We start from the raw sequence: 26,850 nt of genomic DNA, 5'->3' as shown, positions 1-26,850 counted from the left end.
CGTGCAGCATACTGTGAAGGTTGACTTGGAAATAAGTCTCGGATACTTCAATGGTACTTACTCCTGAATAAGCGTGCACAAGATTTTAGTCTTAGTCATAAAATATTGGCATGCACTCAGAAATCTGACAGAAAAGAGAATACAAATTTGGAACAACTTAAGATAAACAATGCAATAGTGGCCCAGCAAGAAGAAAAAACAAGAAACACTTATCAGGACTTATTTCTTCCACCACCAGGTAAAATTGTATGCATTTAAACCAAGTGTGCCTTACTACAAATCAACTGTGTCACATGATTTCTTGCTGAAGCTGCTGTCTTAATATTTTATTTTATTTCCCCCGTTCTAAATTAGCTGCCATCTGCTTGATTTCAACGGGGATCTCTGCTTGTTTTACCTACTGCAGAAAGGAATGCTGTGTTGAAAATGCTGCACTCCGGAGGTGGGGGAAAGGATTCCTTGCAGTAGGTTGCCAAGTGGGGGGGGGGGGGGGAGAGGCGGACCTCTGTACAGTTGCAATCGGTTTGCCCTTTACCACGTAATCCTTACAATTCAAACCCCACATCATTTCCTGGGTAGCACTGCAAGTTTGAACAAGGGCACATTCGCCCATTAATGTTTAATTGCATTGCCTTCCAAAGTGGATAACCCTCCCCTGCCCCCCCCCCCCACAAAAAGGGAGACACTCTATTCGGAAAACAAAACCCAAGAAGCGTGAAAAAAAAACACACAAGGACATTTAAAGCAGCTTACCTCGTTCAGTTCTGCGGAGGAGTCATTTCCATATTTCATGGCAACTCCAGAATTCATGATTAGACTTTCCAGGGCTTGGCTGCTTTCTATGGATTTTAAGGTTTCCAAGCTCTGCTCCAGAAGATTCAACACCCCCTCCGTCTCTGAGCTTTTCCTGTCTTGCACATTTTGCTCTAGACAGCCATTTTCACTCAACATTTAGATAGCCTTAAAAAAAAAATTAACAATGCACAGGGTTCTCCTAAAAAAAAAAAAAAGAGGGGGGGGGAGGGAAGAGCTGGTTGCCGTTTCACAAACAATCCATTGCTGCAAGATACTCATTAAAACACTGCAGAGTGCACGGCCAGACAGGAGTGCAGACGAGCCGTAACGATCTCTCTCCTGGCTACTAAAAACTGCCTGGGAGAGCTGTGCTTCCGTCTTATGTCTTCATTCTCCCCTCGCAGCTAGATCGTGGCGGGGGGAATGCATCTCCCAAATGAGTTCAGCGCATCTGAAAAAAATTTGGGAGCCCCATAGGCACTCGCAGCATCCAAACCCACTCAAAGAGCGCTGGTTAGATCCGATCGGGAGGTGGAGGACAGAACAGGACACAAGACGCAACGAGCTGCTCGCTCCAAAGTTTCCCCTTTCCAAGGGAGCCTGGAGTTGTAAGTGGTTTATGATCAAACACAGCTGTCTTGCTGCTGGCTACAGGGTGCATGGAAGAGGCGGTACGAAAGGGAGGAGGGACTGAGAGAATGGGGAGGGGGGGAGGAAGGAAGGAAAGCAGCACATATGCTACAGAAAGCTCACTTTGGAATTGCAGGCGTCCTTTCCAGAATTCTGTGTGCTAATTGCAAGTTGCTGTGTTCCAAAGTGCAAAGCAAACCAAATAAAGCAAGGGGAGAAGCCACCTAGGTGACCTTGCTGCAAGTTCTAAATGAACTTCCCCTTTTGTGATTCAGAAGGAAGCTTCCAAATAAAATTTTTACAAGTATTTAGGGCAGATCTTACTGGAATTTCCAAGTGCTTCAGTGCTGCTTTCTTCACATGAAGCCAAAGACTTAAAACACAATTATTATTTTTTTAATGACCTGCGAGGTAAGCAAGGACTCGAAAGCAGGAAACAGTGTGAGATCTGTTCAAAACCCCAATTCCTACAGAAAGCAGCTCTGAAAACCTAAACATTATTTTGATAGACTGCTGTTGTGTGTGTGTGTGGTGTTCAGAGATCCAGTTGATTTGATTTACTGGTTTATAAAGGTTTCTTCACCTTTCTTTACAAGAAGTTTCCCCAAACATGTTTCACGTGAGCTACGGTGAGTACTTTTCTGTGCACCGAAACAAGGCAAAAGCAAATGGTTTTAAAAATACATGGTGGTCTTGAAGCCACCCCTTGTGTGCTTTGATTTCAGTGCAAATGAAAAACATGCTTCTCAAAATCAAACAAACCAAGTTCTTACTTGGCCGTGAGCCTTTAAGCGTACGGTAACCAAAATAACACTGTCATCAAAATACAACACCAAATGCATAAAATTGTAGCATCTAACTCTCCCTCTTCCAACCTGATTGCACTATTTATCTTGGAATTCACAGGGAGAGAAAAATACAAAGTATAGGGAAAGCAAAGTAAGATGTTTTATTTGGTATATTATACACTGTCCTATGTGTGCTGCCTAGCTACTAGACAATTGCATCAAGTTGCAAAATACACAAAAAGCAATAAGGTCAGCATCATATATTACTTCTTTTAAAAAGAGGCTGTCACACACACCCAGCAGCAAGTAGCATCATAATGCTTTATAAAAAGTCATAAACATGGGTGCGTCCCTCCTTTTGCTAGAGTCAAATGATAGGGTGAGAGTATCAGTACATGGACTTATCTTACGCAAAGGAATTGCACGCTTTAATTTCCTGTAGACTATCACCCGTCTCCTATGAAAAAGGCACACGCTGGATGGAAAATTAAATCGCCATAACTCTAATTTTATTTAAATGAAAAAAAATATAGTATTAACATCTGCTAGAATTTGTTTTTACATCACTATTTCAGTAGAACTTTGACGAAAAACAGATACTGACCATCACCACCCTAAACAGAGATACTTGTATGTAAGGTAAAGGTAAAGGGACCCCTGACCATTAGGTCCAGTCGTGGCCAACTCTGGGGTTGCAGCGCTCATCTCGCTTTATTGGCCAAGGGAGCCAGCGTACAGCTTCCGGGTCATGTGGCCAGCATGACTAAGCCGCTTCTGGCGAACCAGAGCAGCACACGGAAACGCCGTTTACCTTCCATGCCCTATTTCTATGGAAATGCTAACAAACCTATTTGTTATTTGCATAAGTTGCATGTAGCAGCAGTTCAACATATCTACAGAAAGAAACCATGAAATTCACCTCTTTCACAACATCTGCACTTCGTAGGCCTATCCACTACAATCGCAAAGTCTCATTCTTGATCAGTCCCTATCTGTCCACACCTTGTTAGGATACATGTAAAATTTGTTTTAAAAAATTGCCCCTTGTATTTATGCTTAAATACATTAAATCACATTCACCACTTTACTGCCCATTGACCCAATTTGGATAAAACCGTTTGGAGCTCTTCGCAATCCCTTTTTGTCTAAGCCACCCTAAACTATTTCGTGTCAGCAAAACTTCACCACCTCACTGCTCACCTCTAGATCAGCATTTCCCAACCTTGGGCCTCCAGCTGTTTTTGGACTACAACTCCCATAATCCTCAGCTAGCAAGACCAGTGGTCAGGGAATTGTAGTTCGAAAACAGCTGGAGGCCCAAGGTTGGGAAACACTGCTCTAGATCATTAACGCACAAATTAAGAAACACAGGTCCCAATACTGATCCTTGAAGGGATCCACTTTCTACATCTCTTCATTGGAAGAACGGCACATTTATTCCTGTTCCTGATCCAGCTGCAAAGCATGGAATGGCAGGGAAAGGGCGGACAAGAGAATTGTTAATTTTGCACTCCAGGACTGAAGTAGTATTACATCTAAAGCAGTGTGTGTGCCATAAGACCATTAAGTCCAAGGTCTAAAATTAACTAGCTGCGCCATTGCTTATAGGATGTCCCAGTACATTATGAAACACAGAGCTTCCTTTTCATCTGGTTTGTTATGGACTTGCTAGAGGAAAAACAGCTTCCCTCTGGAGGAAACCACAACTATTTTCCTGCTAGTGTCCTAAGGACTCCCCAGATCTTTCTGATCCTGACAATTCTCACTTCCTGGTTCAAAGCTCAGCCTTACTGTAAGTCTGCATCAACAGCTAGAAGACCTCTTATCTGACCATAGAATCATAGTATTTGGGCCTACATTCAGGTGTGTTTTCCTATACATTTGTCAGGTTCCAAACCTTTTCCCAAGCCTAATGATTGAAGTGGTGACCTTCACCCGATATCATGTCACTGGACCTAACTAGATAGCCCTGAAATCTTATTTGAACACAGAAAGTAAAAACGTAGGAGTGGCATAGACAAAGGGAAATAGATGTTTGACTGAAGAAAGCACCTTAGTATCTGAAAGGCAACCATTAATCATCATGAAGAGCCAGGTCCTGAGAGAGCCATCTGCTGAAGTGGAAAATAGCTTTTCCTTAAAGTATGCTACATAAATATAAAGACAAGTCAATTAAGGAATTCAGTTTTCATCATTATGTACTATATGCATTATGAACGTTTAACAAATATCAAAGTCCAAATTGCATAAGATGCTACCTGTTTTGATTCAATTTAATTAATATTTATCATTAACAGTTCATTAGAAATAGAGTTAAACACAAATCAATGTTAATTATGAAGTATCCATATTTGAAATTGCTCATACTGTATTGCCAATGTAACTTAAGATTGGACTCACGTACAAGAGTAGGTATTCAGCTTGTTATAAATTTTATTGAGTTCTGTCTAAGCACTCAACAATGTAATTTGAGCAATATTCCAACACATGTATCAACACCATATGTGCCAGTGTCAATGGCTTACACGTCTAGGAACAGAACATTAGGTTTCTGATGGGGGGCGGGGCCCACAGATAGCAATCACATGTATTTACCAAAACAATGTTTTTCTCTTGTTAGTAAGAATTAGTTTTGATTGTAATGAAACTCAGAGGACCTCCATATATTCAGTTCAGTGACCATGTGTTATCCTTCCTGAAATGGGATGTCCACAAGGTATGAATGGAGAAGTGGTCACAGTAAGAGAAGATCACTGCCAATTAAAGGCACTACTATCCATGGAGAAAAGGGTTTTAAATCCTTACAACAGGGACATCAGTTATGAAGAACCAACATGTGCGTTTCATTGAGTTTTCCCATTAGTACTGGTCTAATCCTTTCCTGATTACCACTCGCAAGTATTTTGAAAGGAAAAGCTGCAAACTACAGGTCTCTCATAAAGGCCGTGCACAGTAACTCTCAACAGAAAGTAGGCCTCAGAGATCAGTGCCTTGGAAAATAAAACGGAAAAGTAAAATATAAGGGTGGGAAATCCCATTACACTAACTGCACTTCAATCAGTTTCCTGGCCACTCTGGCACACTTGAAATACTAAATCTACTTAAAATCTCATGTCTCTGCCCAAGTTAATCTGCTTCACAGTTGGTATGAGTTTCCCTTTTCCAATATTTCATGCCACCAAACCGTTTATTAATCTGCCAATATTAGTCCGTCCATTTCATTCTCAAATTATCTGGTATCTGTTCGCCCACCACCTGTTAACAACAGTGCCTCAGAAAATGAGGTAGAACGGCAAAACACTTCCCAGAGAAACAGAGCAGGCTTTGTGTGTCCTCTCTTGTAAGAATGTAGAAACTATGTTTCCCTTAGATTATTCTTTTTATCCTTTTCATTCCGTAAAATGTATCATTTTTGTGCAGTGCAATTATTACTGACATCTGTTAAGTTTCTCAGATTCTTGGTATGCCAACTTTTATGTATTTTAGCCTTCTCCTTCCCCCTTTTTAATAACACGTGAAATCCATCATATTGGCAGGTGCGTTTAGTCAGTGGAGTGGTACCAACTGGGTACTATCCAGTACCCTTTAGATTTTATTCATTCAACAAATCTGATTGTAGTTTCTAAGTGGTTTACCAGAAATATTAACATTATCAATAAAATCCATTGAATTCATTTAAAAGTAAGTAATATTAACAATGCAAAAGACACACACATCTACATCTCTGGATACAAAAATAGATGTGGGGTTGCTAGAGCCAGTGTGGTGTAGTGGTTAAGAGCGATAGACTCGTAATCTGGGGAACCGGGTTTGCGTCTCCGCTCCTCCACATGCAGCTGCTGAGGGACCTTGGGCCAGTCACACTTCTCTAAAGACTCTTAGCCCGACTCACCTCACAGAGTGTTTGTTGTGGGGGAGGAAGGGAAAGGAGAATGTTAGCCGCTTTGAGACTCCTTCGGGTAGTGATAAAGCGGGATATCAAATCCAAACTCTTCTACCCGTTAGACACATGCAGTCAAGCCCTACCCAAACAGCTGGTTCATTTAAGCACCCCTGCACCCATGTGGGTAAGTGCTTCTCATGCTGACAGAAGAACATCTACAGGGACCTTCGTTTACATGATTTCACAGATGATCTCTCAACTCCTTCCCTTATGTTTTCTCTCTTTTACCGCTTGAATCGATACTTCCTCAAGTCATGGTGCCTGCTCCAGGAAGTACACTGGGCTTAAGGATGCAAGCACAACAAAATAACCACCTCCCTTCTTTTTAGCACAAAAATGCACCCCTCCACCTTTCTCTCTCTTGCCCCTTCTTGCACACAAACACACACGCACCACAGCATCTTGTTTGCAATGCCAATAAGCCATGAAGTTCATCTTCTCTTGCCTGACCGTATACGCCGCTTTAAGTATAGAAATATGAATACCTAGCACAGAAAATTAGAACCTTTTGTTTTAACTTAAAGGAATTCACTTGAGCATATCAAGCAGATTACATAACAAACTATCCACAGAACAGCAATTGCCCTTCCTGAAATTGGAATTGCTTTATTTTGATTGCTTCCCACAAGGATGAAAGGAGTATCTTACCAAGACGCAGCACTATGGCCATAATCATAATCTGTCTCCCTGCTGTGGAAATAGCAATGGGCTTTTGTCCTTTAAAATGAAGCAATCGCAGTGAAAGGGTTTTTCCATAAAAATGAAGAAAAGAACCACTCCTCTCAAAGGATATTTTCCTACTTCAACACTAAAATTATTAACAACAGCTGGATCGCTAGCTAGCTTTTTAGTTAAGAACCAAAAACAACTGAGATCTGTATGGACAACTACGGGAAGCATTTTGCCCCAACCGAAAGCCATTATCCTACGTGTAAAAGTTACAGAGGCAAAGTTTTCAATTTTCTGAGCTATACCACTGGTTTAGTTTGCTAAAGTGCTGTATTTTTCGCTCTATAAGATGCACCCAACCATAAGACGCACCTAGTTTTTAGAGGAGGAGAAAATGAAAAGCCAGCAAGAGCAGCGGACATGCTCGCTCGGCGCGGCTCTTCAAAGATAGAGCGGCTCTTGCTGGCTTTTCCAGGAGGTGGGAGAAGGGACTGACGGGCTGCCCTCCATCCCTTCTCCCACCTCCCTGAAAAGCCAGAGCAAGCTGCGCAGTTATCGCTGAAGCCAGCAGAGCAAGAGCGATAGCTGCGCATCGCCTCTTCAGTGAAGTGGGAGGAGGAACGGAAGGGGTTCCATAAGGGCTTCCTTCCGTTCCTCCTCCCGCTTTGCTGGGAAGCCAGCAGAACAAGAGGTGCTGCACAGCTCTCGCTCTTGCTCTGCTGGCTTCAGCGATAGCGGCACAGCCTGCATTCACTCCATAACATGCACACACATTTCCCCTTACTTTTTAGGAGGAAAAATATATACAGTGGTGCCTCGCAAGACGAAATTGCGAAGCAACCCTATTAGCGGCTTAGCGGATTAGCGCTATTAGTGGTTTAGCGGCTATTAAAGGCTTAGCGGATTAGCTGCTAAAAAGCTATTAGCGGTTTAGCGGCTTAGAAAAAGGGGGTGGGGAGCGAAAAAAATCTCAAGACTCGCAAGACATTTTCGTCTTGCAAAGCAAGCCCATAGGGAAATTCGTCCTGCGAAGCTCATCGAAAAACAGAAAACCCTTTCGTCTAGCGGGTTTTCCGTCTTGCGAGGCATTCGTCTTGCGGGGCACCACTGTATATTAATGTGCTCCAATGGAGTTATCCGCTAGACATTCTAAAGAGAAAAGATGCTAGGTTAAGAGAGCTTGAAATGATGATCAAAGAGATCAGTGTGAATAAAGTAGCAATCAGTATAGCAAAAAGCTTTTGAGATTGTTGGCTTGACAAAGAATTTTACCATTTCCATCTTGTTGTTTAGATCCTCATGTCCTGAAAAGAAACAGCACTGAGGGGTTTTTTTTTATTGTAATTATATATATATAGAGAGAGAGAGCCTCAAGAGTTAGAGCAATTCTATGAATGTCTGCCAACAGAAGTCCCATTGGATTCTATGGGGTTTACTCTAAGGTAAACCAGCACCTCTCAAACACAGCTAACATGTGCATTCTTTAAAGCAATGGTAGCTGTGATTGTGCACCAACCCAAACCTTTTCGCACCCACGCACAAAAGAAAATATAGCAGCAGCCAAGGCATTCTTATTTCATATGAAAACAGTACTTAATTGGATTTTTGAAATATTCAACATACCTCTACAGAAGCCAACAGAGTGCAACACTTCTGCATGCAATTGAGAACCAGATTTAGGCTGGGAGGAAGCTGAAGTGGACAATTTAAGGAGACTGAGCTTCGCTACAACCTGAGGAATGCTCTTGTTAGGGGTGGGGGGGGCTGCCTCACAGCTTCATTTTTAGACTATATTGTAGGGTTATTCTAAGCACCTCTCTCAAGTGTTCAGTCTTTACACTCCCCCACTTCCTCAGACTACATACTGTAGGTGAACTCTACTCACAGCATGGAAAATTTGAACGCAATAAAATGTGTAAAGTGATCTTAAAAAAAAAATGTTTTCTTAAAACTTGCCTTTGCCAATACACAGTACAAAGGAGAACAATGACTGTAGGACCAGAATCTGCACGGCTCCACCCTGTTCACATTTTTAGTAAGAGAAGGTGACTCACTTTTCTTGGAAGTCCACCCTGTGTCCAATTCCTGAAGTATGTACACCAATTCCTTCCCTGCTTTCTCTTTATAGTAGCATCAACTATCCAGCCTCTTTTGAGAGCCTGTAAAATTTCTTTACAACTGATCCACTACAGTTAAGCACCACACATAAACATTATGCTCTGTCTTCCTTAGACATATATCAGGAGAGGTGAAAATAAGGCTTTGTGTGCCTGGGGGATAAAAATTCTGTGAGGCACATAAATTAAGTATAGTTTCCCTATACAGTACTTATTTTGCCAAACTAGTTCTGCTTCTTATTGTCATTGGCAGGACAAGGAAATCTTCCCTGGAAATCTTCCTGTGAGTCTCTATTTCTTTTATGCAGGCTATCAAAAAAGACACTTCTCTAGACAGTGATGTGGGACTGCAAATGCTGTGAAAAATATTCTTGTGCTTCTTTTTTTTTTTTTTTTTTTTTTGGTGGCATGGTAATTTTCCTGTTTCACAAGATCATTAGTAACAATGAATTCTATGATTCTATGAATGGATGTCCATTGCAAATACAGTGGTACCTCGGGTTAAGTACTTAATTCGTTCCGGAGGTCCATACTTAACCTGAAACTGTTCTTAACCTGAAGCACCACTTTAGCTAATGGGGCCTCCTGCTGCTGCCGCTCCGCCGGAGCCCGATTTCTGTTCTCATCCTGAAGCAAAGTTCTTAACCTGAAGCACTATTTCTGGGTTAGCGGAGTCTGTAACCTGAAGCGTGTGTAACCTGAAACGTATGTAACCCGAGGTACCACTGTACAGCATTAGGAAAGCTTGGCAGTTTCAAAAGGTTTATCATTGTTTACTAAATAAACAGGTGAAATTAGAACATTCTCTAAGTAAGGGGTAGCCAACGTGATGCTCTCCGTATCGGTCACAACCTCCCATCAGCCACAACCATCAAGGATAATCGTAGAGGATTATAGTAGTTGCTAGTCCAAAACCTCTGGGGGCACCACCGGGCTGGTCCATCAGTGAGGCAAAGGGAAACAGCTGCCTCAGGTAGGACGACACTTCCCCTTTCGTCTCGTGGCAAAACAAGCCACCACACTGATTTCCTTTGTTCTAGGGACTACAACTCCCTTCATCTCTAGCTAGCAGAACCAGTGGTGATGCGATAATGGGAACTGTAGTCCAGAAACAGCTGGAGACCCAAGTTTGGGAAACATTGCTCTATGGTATCAGAAATTTATCTGATGCAAATTATCCTAATTTGCAGGGGGGGGGGATATTAAAATCCCCAATTCAGCCCTCCCCAATAAAACCAACATTGTTGTCTCCAGATGATCCACAATCAAATTAAAGAAATGGCCCAGATGCTAAAAACCTTTTTTTAAAAAAAATTATAGGTAAAGGTAAAGGTACCCCTGCCCGTACAGGCCAGTCTTGACAGACTCTAGGGTTGTGCGCTCATCTCACTCTAGAGGCCGGGAGCCAACGCTGTCCGAAGACACTTCCGGGTCACGTGGCCAGCGTGACGAAGCTGCTCCGGCGAACCGGCACCAGAGCAGCACACGGAAACGCCGTTTACCTTCCCGCTATAAAGCGGTACCTATTTATCTACTTGCACTTAAGGGTGCTTTCGAACTGCCAGGTGGGCAGGAGCTGGGACCGAACGACGGGAGCTCACCCCGCCGCGCGGATTCGAACCGCCGACCATGCGATTGGCAAGTCCTGGGCGCTGAGGTTTTACCCACAGCACCATCCGCGTCCCAAAAATGTTATACGCAGTACCAAATTCCGTACTTTTTCTGTGCTTAGATGCATTGCAGAATACAAAACAGCACTATTCCTAAGCCAGATAGAATTTTTTAAAGTGCACCTGCACTTCCCCCCAGTAATAGGAGCACTTGCTTAAATCAGATCAATTCTTAGTCAATATCTTGCAAATAACTGGATGTTTAGCTAAAGCAGTTGTTTTGGGAGGCTGTGATTATTCAAAGCCCTTCTACTTTGTGCATTCTAAAGAGCTTATATACTACTGGGTAGGAAACATGAAAAGCCCACATGCAACCTGAAACATAATGCACATAAAACCTGAAGTTTACAACCGCAACTGAAAGCGTGCACAAAAATCACTACTTGCTTATCTCCATCCACATGTGTACATTATAGACACGCTCAGCTTGGTACCATGTATGTTCTTTAACAACACAAATTACAACATCAATCCATCCGCAAATGCTGGTCAAGCACCACTGTTTTCTTTGATGAAAGTTGCATTACTTCCCTATAATGGAAAAACCTCAATACCATAGCAGAGATTCAATTAAAAGCCTCAGTTAAGAGCATCTGTTATATAAATTTTAAAAAGGCTGTCGGAACAAATGTGCCTTTTACAGCGCTCTGAACCTGCCATTCTGAGCTCTGATCAACCACAAAGGCAGAGAATGACAGGTTGACCTTTCAAGCATGGCACACAAATATACTACTATCAAACATTTTTGAAATACACTTTGATGTAGTAATCCACCACTGATGTAGAATTGGCAACCATCTGCTAAAGTAGCGAGTCCTCAAAGTAGTTTAATATTTTCTCATACTCATCTGTATTTCTTTCATGATCTAGTTAAGTTGAAGAGATAGAAATACGACATCTTAAAACCACACAGATGAGTCCTGGGCAAACCATGTCCACTTTGAATCTTTCCTAGAAAAAAAAACCCTGAATAAAACAACGGGGGTGAGCAAGAGTCACATAAACACAATGCATGAACCTATTTTACCTGATTCCCAGCACCAAACAAACAAGAAAACTTTCAATGCAAATAATAACTTTTATCCAAGTTTTATCCGAGTCTGGAAAGATCAAATTATCTTCCCAGAGCCACAAACAGCTGCCCATGTTCTTGGCTGGACATTGTAGCATAAGACTGTAAGTACTTCTCAAAGAGGCAGGGACAGTTTTGTATCTTAAGCCTATTTGCTAAATCCATATTCCTATAATCAATTTTCGTTTAGCCGAAGCATTTACTTGCTAATTCAAATCTGATGAAGTGGAACTACAAGTGCATATAAGAGAGCAATCTCTGAAAGAGGCATTATATTAAACCGGTATTCTGTATTCCTCTGCAGTTTCTAGTTGCCCTTTTTATTTTGTTATTAGTGCAGTTATATCTGTGGTGATGGGAAAGGGTTATGGGCAAATGGCACAAGTGTAAGATAGCATATCGTACATGACACTAACTGAATGAGACCTGGGGGTGTAGGTACATACACATTTATGTTGCCCTTGGTCGGGGCAGACTATGGCAATATGGCACCCTGAGTGAGGACAAAAAATGCCACCCTCCAAATATTTATTTTCATTCCTTTCTCCCTCTGGCCTTCCCTTCTACACCCCCTTGGCTCGGGGACCTGTGCGGGAGAACCGCCTGCAGCACCCTAAAATCCAGGATTGCCTTGGTCTTTCTTGGACATTATAGAACACAACTGGAAACGTGGGCTACCTTGAAAGGCAGGTGCATTTTCCCACTGGAACAAATGACAACGAAAATCAGATCCTAGCATCCCTGCCAGCTTTGTGTATGAATTATGGTGCTGGAGGAGACTCTTGAGAGTTCCATGGACTGCAAGAAGATCAAAGCTATCCATTCTTAAGGAAATCAGCCCTGAGTGCTCACTGGAAGGACAGATCCTGAAGCTGAGGCTCCAGCACTTTGGCCACCTCATGAGAAGAGAAGACTCCCTGGAAAAGACCCTGATGTTGGGAAAGATGGAGGGCACAAGGAGAAGGGGACGACAGAGGATGAGATGGTTGGATAGTGTTCTCGAAGCTACCAGCATGAATTTGACCAAATTGCGGGAGGCAGTGGAAGACAGAAGTGCCTGGCGTGCTCTGGTCCATGGGGTCACGAAGAGTCAGACACGACTAAACGACTAAACAACAACAACAACAACAAAATGATTCACAGAAGATAAAACCACAGGCTCATGGGAATTACAAGAGTTTCACTTCAACTCTGTCAAAAAATTCAGTTATGGAGGATAAACACCCAAGAATATATGCTAATTGTATGGATGCTTCCACATGCAAGGCCTGCAGATTCATTTGCAACCTCTCACTCCCTGCTGGAGACAGAATTCATATCTATCATTATTGTGACAAAACCTTAAGATTCCTTTCTTTGGCAACTGCTATTGGAACAGGATTTTATTTGATGCTCCCGCTCTGGCCAAATCTATTATAAAATCTGCACAGGGTCCTGCTTGCTGGTTGCCATCAATTTGTTTCTGATTGATTTTATGGTGAAAGTTTTTAGAATGTTGGATTGTTTTTATTGTTGTTAGCCGCCCTGAGCCCGGCTTTGGCTGGGGAGGGCGGGGTATATATAAAATTTATTATTTATTATTATTATAAAATAGGCACAGTCTACCCCCATGTTTCGAGGGATGCGAGTGGCACCGTGGTGTAAACCACTGAGCCTTGGGCTTACTGATCGGAAGGTTGGCAGTTCGCATCCCCACAATGGGGTAAGCTCCCGTTGCTCGGTCCCAGCTCCTGCCAACCTAACAGTTCGAAAGCACATGAAGTGCAGGTAGATAAATAGGTACCACTCCAGCGGGAAGGTAAATGGCATTTCCATGCACTGCTCTGGTTTCACTAGAAGCGGCTTAGTCATGCTGGCCACATGACCCAGAAAAAGTGTCTGCGGACTAACTTTGGCTCCCTCAGCAAGTAAAGCAAGATGAGCATTGCAATGCCAGAGTCGTTTGTGACTGGACTTAACTGTCAGGGGTCCTTTACCTTTTTTTTTTTAACCCCCATGTTATTTCACAAGGCCATAGATCCTACAATGGTTATGTGATGCTGCACTTGTGGCTGCCAGTTTCCAAACACGACTGGCTTACACCCTAGAGGCAAACAATAAACATTACTAGCAACGAGAGAGGAAAACCTATGTATGGCATGGGTGTTGTGAAATTTTACTTAGCCAATATCAATACTTATTTAATACGAATATTTATTTCAAATAGGCCACAGAGCATGCATATACGTCTACCCGGAGAAATATTAAAAGTTGTAGAGCTAAGCATACCAAGGCCATACCAGACAGATGTTATACTGGACAGGGTATTTGAAGACCGAGTTAGATAGCAAAGATGGCAAATCCATTCAAGACTCTCTGGGAACCTGTGGCCTTCCAAATGATGCTAGACTACAATTCCCATCATCCTTGGCCTCTACTAGCTGGTGCAGATGGAACTCCAACAGTATCTGGAGGGTCACAGGTTCCCCAGTTCTTGTTTATGAGACAGGCAGACAAGATAGGGAGATGGGCTAGCAGTAGAGCAAAGACTCTGTGCCAGCCAGCAAATGGGTGGAGCTCATCCCTGAGCTCTGAGATAGTTAGCAGAGACAAAGCAGAGTGGAGAGTTTAGGATTGCAGTTGGGGATGATGTGGGCTGGAGGAAAATAGTTGCCATCTGTTAAATGCAGCAAGCCAGAGAGAAAGTCAGAGCCATGGCTGGTGTCTTTCTAAATCCTAAATTGTACCTATGGAGGAAGCAAGATCCTCCTGGAATGTAATGCTGGGAATCCTTCTATTGTAGTCTCAGGTTATATATATGTGTAACTAAACCATATATCCTAAAGACACCACAGTCTCTGCTGTACCTCATTTTGTGAAAGGAAACACAGACCCTAGGTAAAGCGTTCCTGGAACTCCGTGGAATCTCACACCACTCAAGAGACTGGGGTGTGTGTGTGTAACAATAGTCTTTCACATAAAATGAAAGCATTATTCATGGCTATATTCTCTAAAGTCAGAACACAGACTATGAGCTTTGCAATGGGAGAGAACAGCATTATTCTGTTACAGTTCATCAGAATATGTCTTTGCAATAAAATACTTGCACAAACAAGGAAGTTCACATCTTATATCCTACAGAATCGCTTCCAACAGAAAGAAGCAAGGTTGAGCGTTATGCCATTTCTGCTTGCAGTTTACTGGCTTGCGAAGCCAGGTCAAATATAAATGGCATACAATGGAACAAACACAATTTTGATATTGCTGAAGTGACACAAAGTGCTTTAACGTACGATTAGATTGGAAAAAACAACAGAGATTGGATTAAGAACGATTAATGAACACAAATAAAACCAAGATTAGGAAAAAAACAAGAAGCCAGATGAAAGAATCAACGGTATATGTAAATAGCAAGGAAGCCAACTCAGATTAAAGGTTTTGCTATTCCAAGAGCATGGCAGCATGCTCAAGTGACTTTAGCAGGCTGCTAGATGAGAAAAGTAAATACAGCTTTTGCACACATACTCACAAAGCATTTGTAGGAAAAGCAAATACAAGCTTAAGAAAGGCAAGCAGATCCTAGGCAAGCGAACACAATGCTTCACTTTTAAACTACTGTATAAAACAATGGCTCAGTTCGTAACATAATACTAAGCCAAACCATGGCTTAGTGCAAACGTGTGGGCTCCTAGAAAGGAGATCACAGCCCGCTTTCATCCTCCAGTCCTGCTGCTGCTGCTGTAGACCAAACAGCTTGTGAGAAAGACGACAAACCATCAGCCCTCATTCCAACAGTAAGCTAAGGCAAACCATAGTTCCATTCGCAGCAGCCCACAGCAGGACCAAAGCGGCTGCAAATCAAAAGAACCTAGAGGTCAACCAGAAAATGTATGTTTGATTTCATGGACAGTGCCTGTTTCTATAATCTATCAGTGACGAAGTGTGGCATTTGCCAAAAATATCAGCTGCAGTTAGTATGCACCCTATTACGTAACTATGTAGAGCAAGTGAAAAAACAAACAAAATACCAAGGAGATACCAGATATGGAGGATGCTTGTACTGCAGTCTTAATAAGGACATGTGAAACATGTTTTAAAATCCAGATGCTTATCCAATGCACCAGTGGCACCAGATGCCCAAACAGGACTTTACACTGATGAAGAAACTTGCACAGCCTTTTTTTTTTTTGTTTTTACCTCCAGGCCAAGTGTGATATTATGATTTCTGCATAGGCAGTGGCGCTTGCGAGCTCCCCCCGCCCCCGCTCAAAGCAACTTATCTAAAGGCACGTCACTGCTGAAATTTGGGAGCTGAAGGCATTTCAAACCCTCAAAAGAGCAAAAGGAATTTGCAGTAAGAAAAGTAATAAGGACCCCCCACTGTGCACACTGACAAGCTATTGTGTATGCATGTATTTTACCTTCAAGTTGCTACCCACCAACAGGTTTAGCAGTTTGAGGTTCAACTCACCAGGATGTTTTCTAGGGGAGATTAGGGAAGATTGCATCTATGCTAAGGATTCATTGTTCATTGTCACACAGCTGTTTAAAACGTTATTTATTGTTTAAAGCAGTGAGAAACAGAGTTTCAATGCCCAAATGTTTTTTCCAGATGCTGGGGAGGGGGGATATTTAACACTGGTCTCAGCTCAATGCCAATGGTGCAATACAGTATTCAATTCCTACTTAATTCCACTTTTTAAAACATGGTGTGCTCCCAAGATGTCAAGGCCAGCAGGAAGGCAGTCTCTAAACAGCTGCATTTTCAAAGAATGAAAAATTAAATTCAAATAGATGCTATTTGGATTTCTAAAGGGCTGACCCTCTTCTTATAAAAAGCAGAAATTCTGGGAAGGACTATATTAGACCATAATCCAGTAACAATACGTATTGAAATTAAAAAGCAAACAAAGGGAAGGTGGAGGATGAACGATGAGATATGGAGAGACAACCAATGGGTGACGCAAGCAAAAATCAAGTTAGCGGAATTTTTCGAGATAAATGGGAAACAAAATACAGATATAAATGTAGTTTGGGACGCAAGTAAAGCGTACATGAGGGGTCTTGGAATACAACAAATAGCTAGGCTGAAGAAGATAAAAGACAATAATATCCAAGAGCTAACTAAACAGATAAGAATTAATGAAAAAGAGTTGATCAAAAATCCAAAATGTCATGAAATATTACAAAAAATAAAGATATTGCAATCCCATATCTCTAGTATATTAAATAAGGAAGTAGAAAATAAAATTAAATGGGCAAAACAAAGGTATTTTGAGTCCGCCAATAAACCCGGTAAGTTGTTAGCATGGATGATAAAGGAAAAGCAAACAAAAAAAGTTATAAATAAAATTTTGGACCAAGGGAAGGAAATAACAGACCCAGTAAAAATAAAAATAAAATTCTTAAACTTTTATAAAGATTTGTATAAAAAAGAACATTTAGAGGTTAATAAAATGGAAGAGTATTTACAACAAAATAAATTACCAGGAATTGAAAAAGAAGAAGTTGAGGCCCTAAACTCTAATATAGAAATAGATGAAATAGCACAAGTAATAAAAAAAAATGAAGAGTGGCAAATTGCCAGGTCTTGACGGAATCACATTAATGTACTATAAGAACCTGGAAGAAGTAATCCTCCCTATATTACAATGAATAATGAATAATATACTGGGAGGGAAAGATATACCACAATCATGGAAAGAAGCACTGATCACTCTAATCCCAAAACAGGGAGTGGAGTTGACAGACATGAAAAATTATAGACCAATCTCTCTGCTGAATACAGACTATAAAATCTATGCAGGGGTGATGGCTAATAGATTAAAAAAAGACTCTAAACAAAATAATTAGCAGAGACCAGGCGGGCTTCTTACCGGATAGACATATAAAAGACAATACAAGAATAATAATTGACCTGTTGGAATATGTGGAAATGAAACCAAGTAAAAAGACGGCCATGCTATTGGTTGATGCAGAAAAAGCTTTTGATAGAGTATCATGGAATTTCCTATTGGAAACTTTCAAAGGTCTGGACATAGGGGAGAAAATAATTAATGGAATTAGGGCGATATATGATAACCAAAAAGCAAAATTACTAATAAATAACGAGATCACCAAAGAGTTCAGCATCGAAAGGGGGACAAGACAGGGGTGCCCTCTCTCCCCACTTCTTTTTATTGCCACCTTGGAACCACTTTTAATAGCAATAAGAAAAGATAAAAATATAAGAGGAATTAACCTAGGAACTCAATACTACAAAATTAAAGCCTTTGCCGATGATGTAATCGTAACCACTGAAAATCCAGTGGAAAGTATCCAAAAAATGCTTGCACAACTGGAAGAATTTGGGAAGGTCTCTGGGTTCAAAATGAATAAAGGAAAATCCAAATTATTAACGAAAAATTTACGTAAGTTGGAACAAGAGGAACTGGAAAATACAACAGGTTTAAAGGTAGCCAATAAGGTAAATTATTTGGGGGTTTGGATCACCAATAAGAATATAAACTTATATAAAGACAATTATGAGAAGAAGTGGAAGGAAATAAAAAAAAGAATTAGAGACTTGGGGAAAACTGAATTTGTCCCTGTGGGGGAGAATATCCACAGTTAAAATGATGGTATTGCCAAAGATGATTTTTATGTTCCAAACAATACCTATAATTAGAGGCGTAAAGTGTTTTAAGGATTGGCAGAAAGACCTTGCCAAGTTTATTTGGCAAGGGAAAAAACCACGCATAAAATTTAAGCTACTAACAGAGTTGAAGGAAAAGGGAGGCTTCGCGATCCCTGACCTTAAACTGTACTTTCAGGCAGCATGCTGGACATGGATTAAGGACTGGATATTAATTAAAAACACGGAAATGCTAGATCTGGAGCGATATTGTGTACGGGTGGCACGGCTACATAGGCTATGACAAGGTTAAATCCCACAAAGGATTTTTAAATCATATTGTGAGAAGGGCATTATATGAAGTATGGGAGAGGAGTAAAAAATCAGTAGAAACCAAAACACCATGGTGGCTGTCATCAATGGAATCTATGTTGGTCCACAGGCTGAATATGAACAGCGATTGGCTAACATATAAGGATTTAGTAGAGGAAACAAGCAGTGATCCAAAAATAAAGGACCTAAGCGAATTGAAACAGAAGGGAATAACCTGGCTGGAGTATTACCAATTAAAAGCCGAATGGGAATGTCTAAATAATTATTTAGGGGACATGGGCTCAGCAAGAAAGATCTGGCTATGTTTAGAATGATAACGCATAGAGAAATGTTCCCTGATACCAAGATGAGGGATTCCTTTGGAATGCGGATAGAGTTAATTGATAAGAATAATGATCTGTTGTGAGCTTGACGGAAGTGTACAAAAGATGAGCTTTCCTGCTTTGGCTCATCTTCCTTTTTCTCTTTCTCTTCTTTTTCTTTTTTCTTTTCTTTTATCTTTCCCATAGTTGCTTATGTTCTGTGTTATGTACTTTTTTTGTAGTTTTTGTAGGGTTTTTTTCATTACTATTAAGGAATTTTCCTTTGTAATGTTGGTTGTCTATATTTATATGTACCTGTTTATATGTACCTGTTAAAAGCAAAATAAAAGTTATTTTTCAAAAAAAAAAGAAAGAAAAATTAAATTCAGTTTGCCTTTTTTTAAACACACACACACACACTGACGACAACTGTGGTACAGAATGAAAGCACTCAGATTACAGAGAAAAAGATAATGTGTTGTTGTTTTTAAGTTCCTAAAAATGGCACTGCAAAGTAATCACCATCCAAACATCACATTATTGCCATAAACATACACCAAGGCTGGAGTAATGTTTTTCAGCAATCATCTCCACAACAGAGTAAAAACTGCACACTTATTTTTCTAGTGCTTGAACATTCTCTAGGCATTGCATAACCTTTAAAAAGCAATACAGTCTACCTGCAGGCTCAGAATCTTATAGGCAGATTTAAGAAAATTGAAGGGAGGAGGAGGGAATAGGATGGCTGCCAAATTCAGGCACTAATGCTTAATATGGTTACATAAATGTTCGGCCAGGTGAAATGGCCGTTGAAAGAGGCACCTTCTGAGAGTGGAAGAACGAAACGGCTGCTTGTCCTAGCCAAGTCAATTGCAGGGAATCATGCCTTCTCACCTCTCCCTCTTCTGTAGCCAGATTTCCAAACATGAAATAAATGGCAGCTTGGAATACCCACGTGTTAAGACATATTTCTTGCTTGCCAAGACAATATGATTGCTGCACAGTTCTCCCTCAAAGAAAACACAGCTCTCGAATCTATGGTGCCCATGCATACCTGCACATACAGTTGCATGCTAGGTTATTAAGCACTAATCTCTGAGAAGATACACTTCAGAAGTTCTCACTCATTTTGCATATCCTTTTCGGAACAGAGCACACATCGAAATACAACTTTTGGCTGTTCTGAAGGAGATGGTTCCTGGCTCAGAGCATGGGAGTGATACTGTGGGTCATCCTGAAGAGAGAGAAAAGGATTGCCTATCTTCTAAGCATGATGGAGAAGGCAGAGCAGCCTCATAATGAATGTTCATAGAATAGGAAAGCTATAAGAATATACTGAATAAAACATTTATGAAACATTAAAACACTAAAACACACCAAGCATGCAAAGGCCGTTTTACTAGAGGCTGGTTTCTAGGGGAAGCCCTGGGATAAACTAGGTATTATGAAACACGCAGCAAAAATGAGTTCGTGTACACTGAGCACCAGCATACATCAACCAGTGTCCGTCATTCTTTCTAGTGATGGACACTTTAAAAAAAAAAAAAGACACATAAAAGAGCCATTCCACTTTGAGGTTTTTACAATGAAGCTGTATACAGTGGTACCTCGGTTTATGAACAGTCCTGTTTTGTTTATGAACTACAGTGGTACCTCAGGTTAAGTACTTAATTCGTTCCAGAGGTCCGTACTTAACCTGAAACTGTTCTTAACCTGAAGCACCACTTTAGCTAGTGGGGCCTTCCACTGCCGCCGCACCGCCGGAGCACGATTTCTGTTCTCATCCTGAAGCAAAGTTCTTAATCTGAAGCACTATTTCTGGGTTAGCTGATGTAACCTGAAGCGTATGTAACCTGAAGTGTATGTAACCAGAGGTACCACTGTATATTAAACAATTCTGCGTTGGACAAACTTGTGTCATTTTTTTGAGGCATTTAAACTCAGTGATTTTATATAAATATGCCCCACCACTACCACACCCAATTTTCCTTTAATAAGCAGGCACCCCCCCTTTTTTTAAGACAACCAGCTTCTGACCTACTATTGCATTTCAGTCTCTACAGAACTAGTGGGTATTTTTCACTAAACACTCTTTTTGAAAATTTAAACTGTCAAAGGCATTTTGAATGCTGAGGCACAAACAATTGAGAACCAAGTCTTCAAATGCATTTCAGGCTTAGCATTCGATTTTTATGTAAATGATCCATGCAAACTCCAGTACGATGGACAATGCAAAGCCCAGACAAAATTAGATCCTGGCACAAGGACACACAGCCTGGTTACTAATTATTCCTTTATAAAAGCACTGTCTGTGGACTGTTCAATTTTTATTTTTTTGCCCCAGAGTAAAAGAATCCCAATTGGTCTTTCGCAGGAAATTCAAGGGAAGGAAATTCAAATCAGATGTCAAGCAATCCTTCCCTCCCCCCCCCCCCAGCCAGTGATGAAAAAGTCCATTAAGCAAGATTCCAGAAATAAGTCACATGCCATTTTAAAGGAAACACTGTATTAAATCATGCACAAGAAGAGACGGATGGACTGAACAGGCTGTATATTTTTGTATACAAGAAATATGTTTGTATGGAAAACAAAAACATATGCTTTTTGTCCATGTAGATGAGTCACAAAGAGAAATATTTATATCACCAAGATAGTCATGCTTCTCACAACTCTAAGTCATAAGAAGTTTTGGAGGCACTTTTTTTTAAGAAGGGGACTGTAACTAGAGATTTATAATATCATTTTATTTACAAATATATAAGCTGAACAAGAGTAAGATGGGAGCAGGGAAGACAACGACCCAGACATGCTCATAATTCACTTCTCCAAAGCAAAAGGCAGCAGACTTCTGCACATTTCTTACCTATTCCTTATCAAGGAGAACACAAATCCCACCTTGAGTAATAGGTGACCTTCAATTTCCAGTAGACAGGAATAGCTACACCAAAAGACACTGTGCAAATTGGTTTTAAATTTTGTTCTAAAACTGTGAGAGGGGGCTTCTATTTTCATTATTTTGTGAGCTGACCAGTATTAAAGGATAGGATAAGAAATGTATTAAATTACATAAATATATAATCCTATGCATGTTTATTCAGGATAAAGTTGCACTGAGATCAGAAAGTCACAGCCTTAATAGCAGCAACAGGATGAGAAATCCCAGTCCAGTGGTCCCCAGCCACCACAGAGCTTAAAGCTTCCTGACAAGTGAGCTCATCTAAGCTAAGGCCACAGCTCTATGTATGGGTGAAGCAAAATGCACAAGCAAAACTTCTCCTTCCATTCAATGTACAGTGGTACCTCAGGTTAAGTACTTAATTCGTTCCAGAGGTCTGTTCTTAACCTGAAACTGTTCTTAACCTGAAGCACCACTTTAGCTAATGGGGCCTCCTGCTGTTGCTGCGCCGCCGGAGCCTGATTTCTGTTCTTATCCTGAAGCAAAGTTCTTAACCTGAAGCAGTATTTCTGGGTTAGCGGAGTGTGTAACCTGAAACGTATGTAACCTGAAGCATATGTAACCCAAGGTACCACTGTATAGAGGTTCCTGCACACACGAGGCCTAGAGCAATGCAACAGAGCAAGATAAATACCTTCATAGGAAGAGCCCTGAAGCATTTTAAAATGTTAATGGTGCAAATAAAGTCGAACTATATGTTCCAAAATATTGGCACTGCGGTACTGATGATATTCTAGCTCCTATTTCCTCCCAAGAGAGCAAGTGTACTACAACTTATTAAGTTATGACTGCTTTCTGAAGAACATCCATAATGGCGCATGTTCCTTAGATCCATTGTTTGCCCCTCAACTAATGGCTGACATCTGCTAGTGCCAGTTTTTAGTTTGGGAATTTAAACAAATAACACCTTTTGGAAATAGGAGAGTGAAATAATTGATGACTAGAGAAATATGCTGAACATGAAATAAAATTCTGTATTTGTATGTTTTAAAAGATTATTAAAACCCAGCAATACCTACATTTGCTGGGCGTTTAACATACCAACTGTTACTTTGTGGTGATTTCAATTACTTATTTTAGGTACAAGCTATGTTTCTTGATTCTTTACACTAGAAGGAATTAATGAGGTAACATAGGAAGAGGCTTAACTGTCTAAGAATGCCCCCTGCCAGCCACTCAGAGAAATACACTGAGTGAATGTTTACCTAAACAGAATGGGAAATGAAAATGAACTATAATCAAACCAAGAAATAAAAGCACTGAAGGATTAAAAGTACATACCCTCCAACATTTCTCCAATGAAAAGAGGGACGTGCCATTCCATAATGATAATTTTACTATTTCTTCTTCTTCTTCTTTGGCGATCACTCATAGCCGAGTAAGATTATCTTCCATAAATACGGTTTTAACAATGAGTCTGTAAGTGACTGTCAAGGCCAATTCTGGACCCACACATCATTCCACAGTGGGGACATTGGTTTCTGGGCGGGAGTTGATCACGGTGTGGATTTGCCAGGCGTGCCTTCCTCTTAGCACGTTTCTCCCTTGTGTCCTGAGTTTGCGTGTCTTCAACGCCCATGACACCTTTGGTAAAGGCTGTTCTCCAACTGGAGCGCTCGCAGGCCAGTGTTTCCCAGTTGTCCGTGTTTATACTACATCTTTTACATTTGCCTTGATACAATCTCCCCCACACACATCTTACCAGGTTGCCCCAGCCACTCTTAGCAGCTTCCAACACATATAAAAATGTAATAAAACATTAAACATTTTAAAAACTTCCCTATTCAGGATTGCCTTCAGACGGCTTGGGGGTCAGATAACTACATACCCTCCAACATCCTAAAGAAATAGGCACATCCTAAGGAAAAGCGAGACATTCTGGGATCAAACCAGAAGCCAGGATGGCTTCTTGAAATCAGGAAAATAGGGACACTTGGAAGGTCGGAAAGTAATTCAAAGGAGCAGAATGACTTATACCTGTAAAAATATTTTGACTGCAATCACGAAACAATTTATATTACAATATTGTAATAATACACACTGGACAAGAAGCTTTTGATCTATCCGATTTCCATCCTATTCAAGGAAATCAGGGAAACACACATTAAATTATTTCATGTAGTCTTGCAAAAATCTTGAAAGGTAGGCAATGGTATGAGATGTGACTGGTACAAAGTCAGCATTTATGACTAATCAGGGATTCAAACTCAGGTCTCACTGATTCAAGCTTGCCAGATTTCACTCACACACAAACACACACACAAAGCTGTCTTATCACATACAGGTACACACTATGTGAAGGCAGGCAGGCTAGTAAAACATTGCGGGGCCTGGTAAGGTTTTTCTTGTTGCTAGTTACGTATAAGCAATATCTGATCCACATCTACAGTGTTTGGTTTTCAGTCCAGGGCACTGCATATGCCTTAAATAGACAAATGGTAACCCATTATTTCAGTGTGAGGAGACCATTAATGTTCTTTTGGGCAGCCATCCAAAATCAATCTGCATTGCAGCTTGAAATAAATTTAACCCCCAGTGATAAGTCTTGATTTCTGTTTTTAGTGCGGATAAAAGCTACTTGTATAAGCTGAAGTAATCAATCACAATCCAAGTTAGACTGGTTATAAATAGTAGGCATTCGAGTTTCAATGTGACAAAGAGAAAACACAGTTAACTGGAAAAGAGGCCCACCTTGGCACCACTGAATACAGTAGTACCTTGGGTTAAGTATTTAACTCGTTCCGGAGGTCCGTTCTTAACCTGAAGCACCACTTTAGCTAATGGGGCCTCCTGCTGCCGCCATGCCACCGGAGAACGATTTCTGTTCTCATCCTGAAGCAAAGTTCTTAACCCGAGGTACTATTTCTGGGTTAGTGGAGTCTGTAACCTGAAGCGTATGTAACCCAAGGTACCACTGTATAGGAATTTGCAGGCAAGATGAATTTCCATTTCTCAATAGTGTTGGGATGGCGACAGTCTGAGAATAAAGATGGGAAGGGCACTCCTGGAAAAGCTAGCTTTGCTCAGGGGTTAACTACCATCTGCAAAAACATATTCCCAAATGATAGCGTAGGAAGAGAAAATATGGTTCTTGTAGGCGGTTCCCAAGCCTAATTTTGCTCATTTTGATCTTTAAGGTCCTTCACAGCTTTAGTGTCACCTTCCCCCAGACGCCATCTCTGGGTGACCCCTACCCCCAACCCCACTGGTGCTGGTGCATGGCTACTAAGTCTTTTTTATCATTATGTGAGAACCTTGCTTCAGGAGTTTTAATTCTGTTTTTATCCTGTTAATCCATTTTAGCCCTCTTTTAATTCTGAGTTCCATACTACGTCGTGGCATCATATTTCATTATTATTTAGTTGCTGTATTTTAAAGCTTGTTTTACATCAAGAACCTTTAGTTTCAAAAGAGGAGAGATGTGTAAACACAGACAAACAAAAATGCGACTCTCCAAATGTTGTTCGACTACAACTCCCATTAAATAAGACACTTGTAGCGTGGATTATAAAATTTAAGGAGATCTGGTCAGATCACTGAACCTCGGTAGCTATGCTAGCATGTGAAGGAGGATTGGAAACTAAAGTCTTGGGGGCCAATGAGGTGTGAATTCTGCCTGCTGATGCAGAAATCAAACTGGAAGGAAAGAGAGAGATACATGTGCCCTGCTCTCCAAGCTAATTCTGTATTAGAAGATGTCGTGTGGCCAGTGGATACGTGGTTCTGGGAAAGAATGGCATAGTCAGGGTCCAAACTGCACAAGTAGAAAAATACACTTCAGACCTTTGCCCCTCAAAAGATGGCACGTTGGAGTCTGCACCGCTAGCTACATGTAGAAGACCTTTGCCTCTCTAACCCCCAGGAGCATCTAGTTTTGTTTGTTTACATAAAGGGAAACTTCATTTCAAAGGCAGGTCCACACATGCTTCCTCTCACACATGCATCTCTCTCACACACATGTGTGGGTGGGTGTGTGGGTGGGTGGTACACACACACACACCCCTCCCCCCTTACAAAAATTCACATGAGTGAGCATCTGCATTCTCATGCACATAAAGCACCCACTCTAGCGTCCGTAAGAAGTGATACAGAAAAATGGACACACAACCTCTGTCTCATTGGCAAGCACATTTATTTATTTGAAACATTTCTTATCCGCTCTTCGCTGCATATGCAATTCCATGGGCTCTTACCCTTTAAAACAAATTGAGATACTACAAGTACTACGAACAAGGCAGATACTTACAAGCAGCCAACTAAAATAAACACCAGCAATAGCGCTATAGTCCATCAAAAGTCTGAACAAATTTGCACACAGGCACTCTTGTTTCTCATTCATACAATCGAATGCAGCACACAAAGTGGGACTTTTTGCGGCTTCGCCCACCTGTTATGTGTACATATACACGTTCTTGTTCACCTGGCCTCTCTTCATCCAGCAGATGTATGCCAACACTCCCTTGCCGTCACACTTTCACTCAGCTACAAGCATGTGTGCATGCACTCACAAACACACCCTCAGGCACTTTCTCACTCACATATGCACATACCCCTGCTAACTTTCTTTTCTCTCACACCTTCAGGTGCATAATTTCATGTGCATTCTCTCTCTCTTACATCTGCACAAACTCTCTTGCTCAGTCACATGTTCTCAACATTGAATACATACGGAATTAGACACTCTTTCTTTGCAGATTTTTACTCATGCAGGACTTTTGTGTTCTCCTCCTCTCTTTTGTTGTCTGTGTGCACATCCTGACTCTTACATGCACCCTCTTCCCTCCATGCACACACTCCTGAATTAATACACATTCGGCCACCCCTTCTCCTTCCCTCATATACTTGCCCTCTGTCCAGCACACATAAAAACTCTTACAGATCCTCCTGCTCTATCACATTGCAAATTCCTTTTGAGAAAGTTACCAATGGGCACAATCTAACTAGGCCTGGTCATGACGAATGCACACTCCTGTACTAAAAGCT

The 26,850-nt window shown here is 41.1% G+C and overlaps 1 protein-coding gene across 6 annotated transcripts in view; it reads right to left on the bottom strand.

The window, feature by feature from the left end:
- MCC (MCC regulator of WNT signaling pathway) overlaps positions 1–26,850 on the bottom strand; it is a 204,968-nt gene that overhangs the window by 141,993 nt on the left and 36,125 nt on the right. The window contains exon 1 of one of the 6 annotated variants that reach the window (XM_083403793.1): positions 754–1,613. The exons of the other annotated variants lie outside the window; for them this stretch is intronic. Coding sequence (XP_083259919.1) covers positions 754–951 — 198 coding nt within the window. The 5' untranslated portion in view covers positions 952–1,613. Of the gene's footprint in view, positions 1–753; positions 1,614–26,850 lie in introns of those variants that run through there. 6 annotated transcript variants of the gene reach the window in all.

Source organism: Podarcis tiliguerta (genome assembly GCF_965153285.1).
Source record: "Podarcis tiliguerta genome assembly, chromosome: 11".
NCBI lineage: Eukaryota > Metazoa > Chordata > Lepidosauria > Squamata > Lacertidae > Podarcis > Podarcis tiliguerta.
Note: the sequence above shows the minus strand (reverse complement) of the source record. Positions and strands in the feature narration are given on the sequence as shown.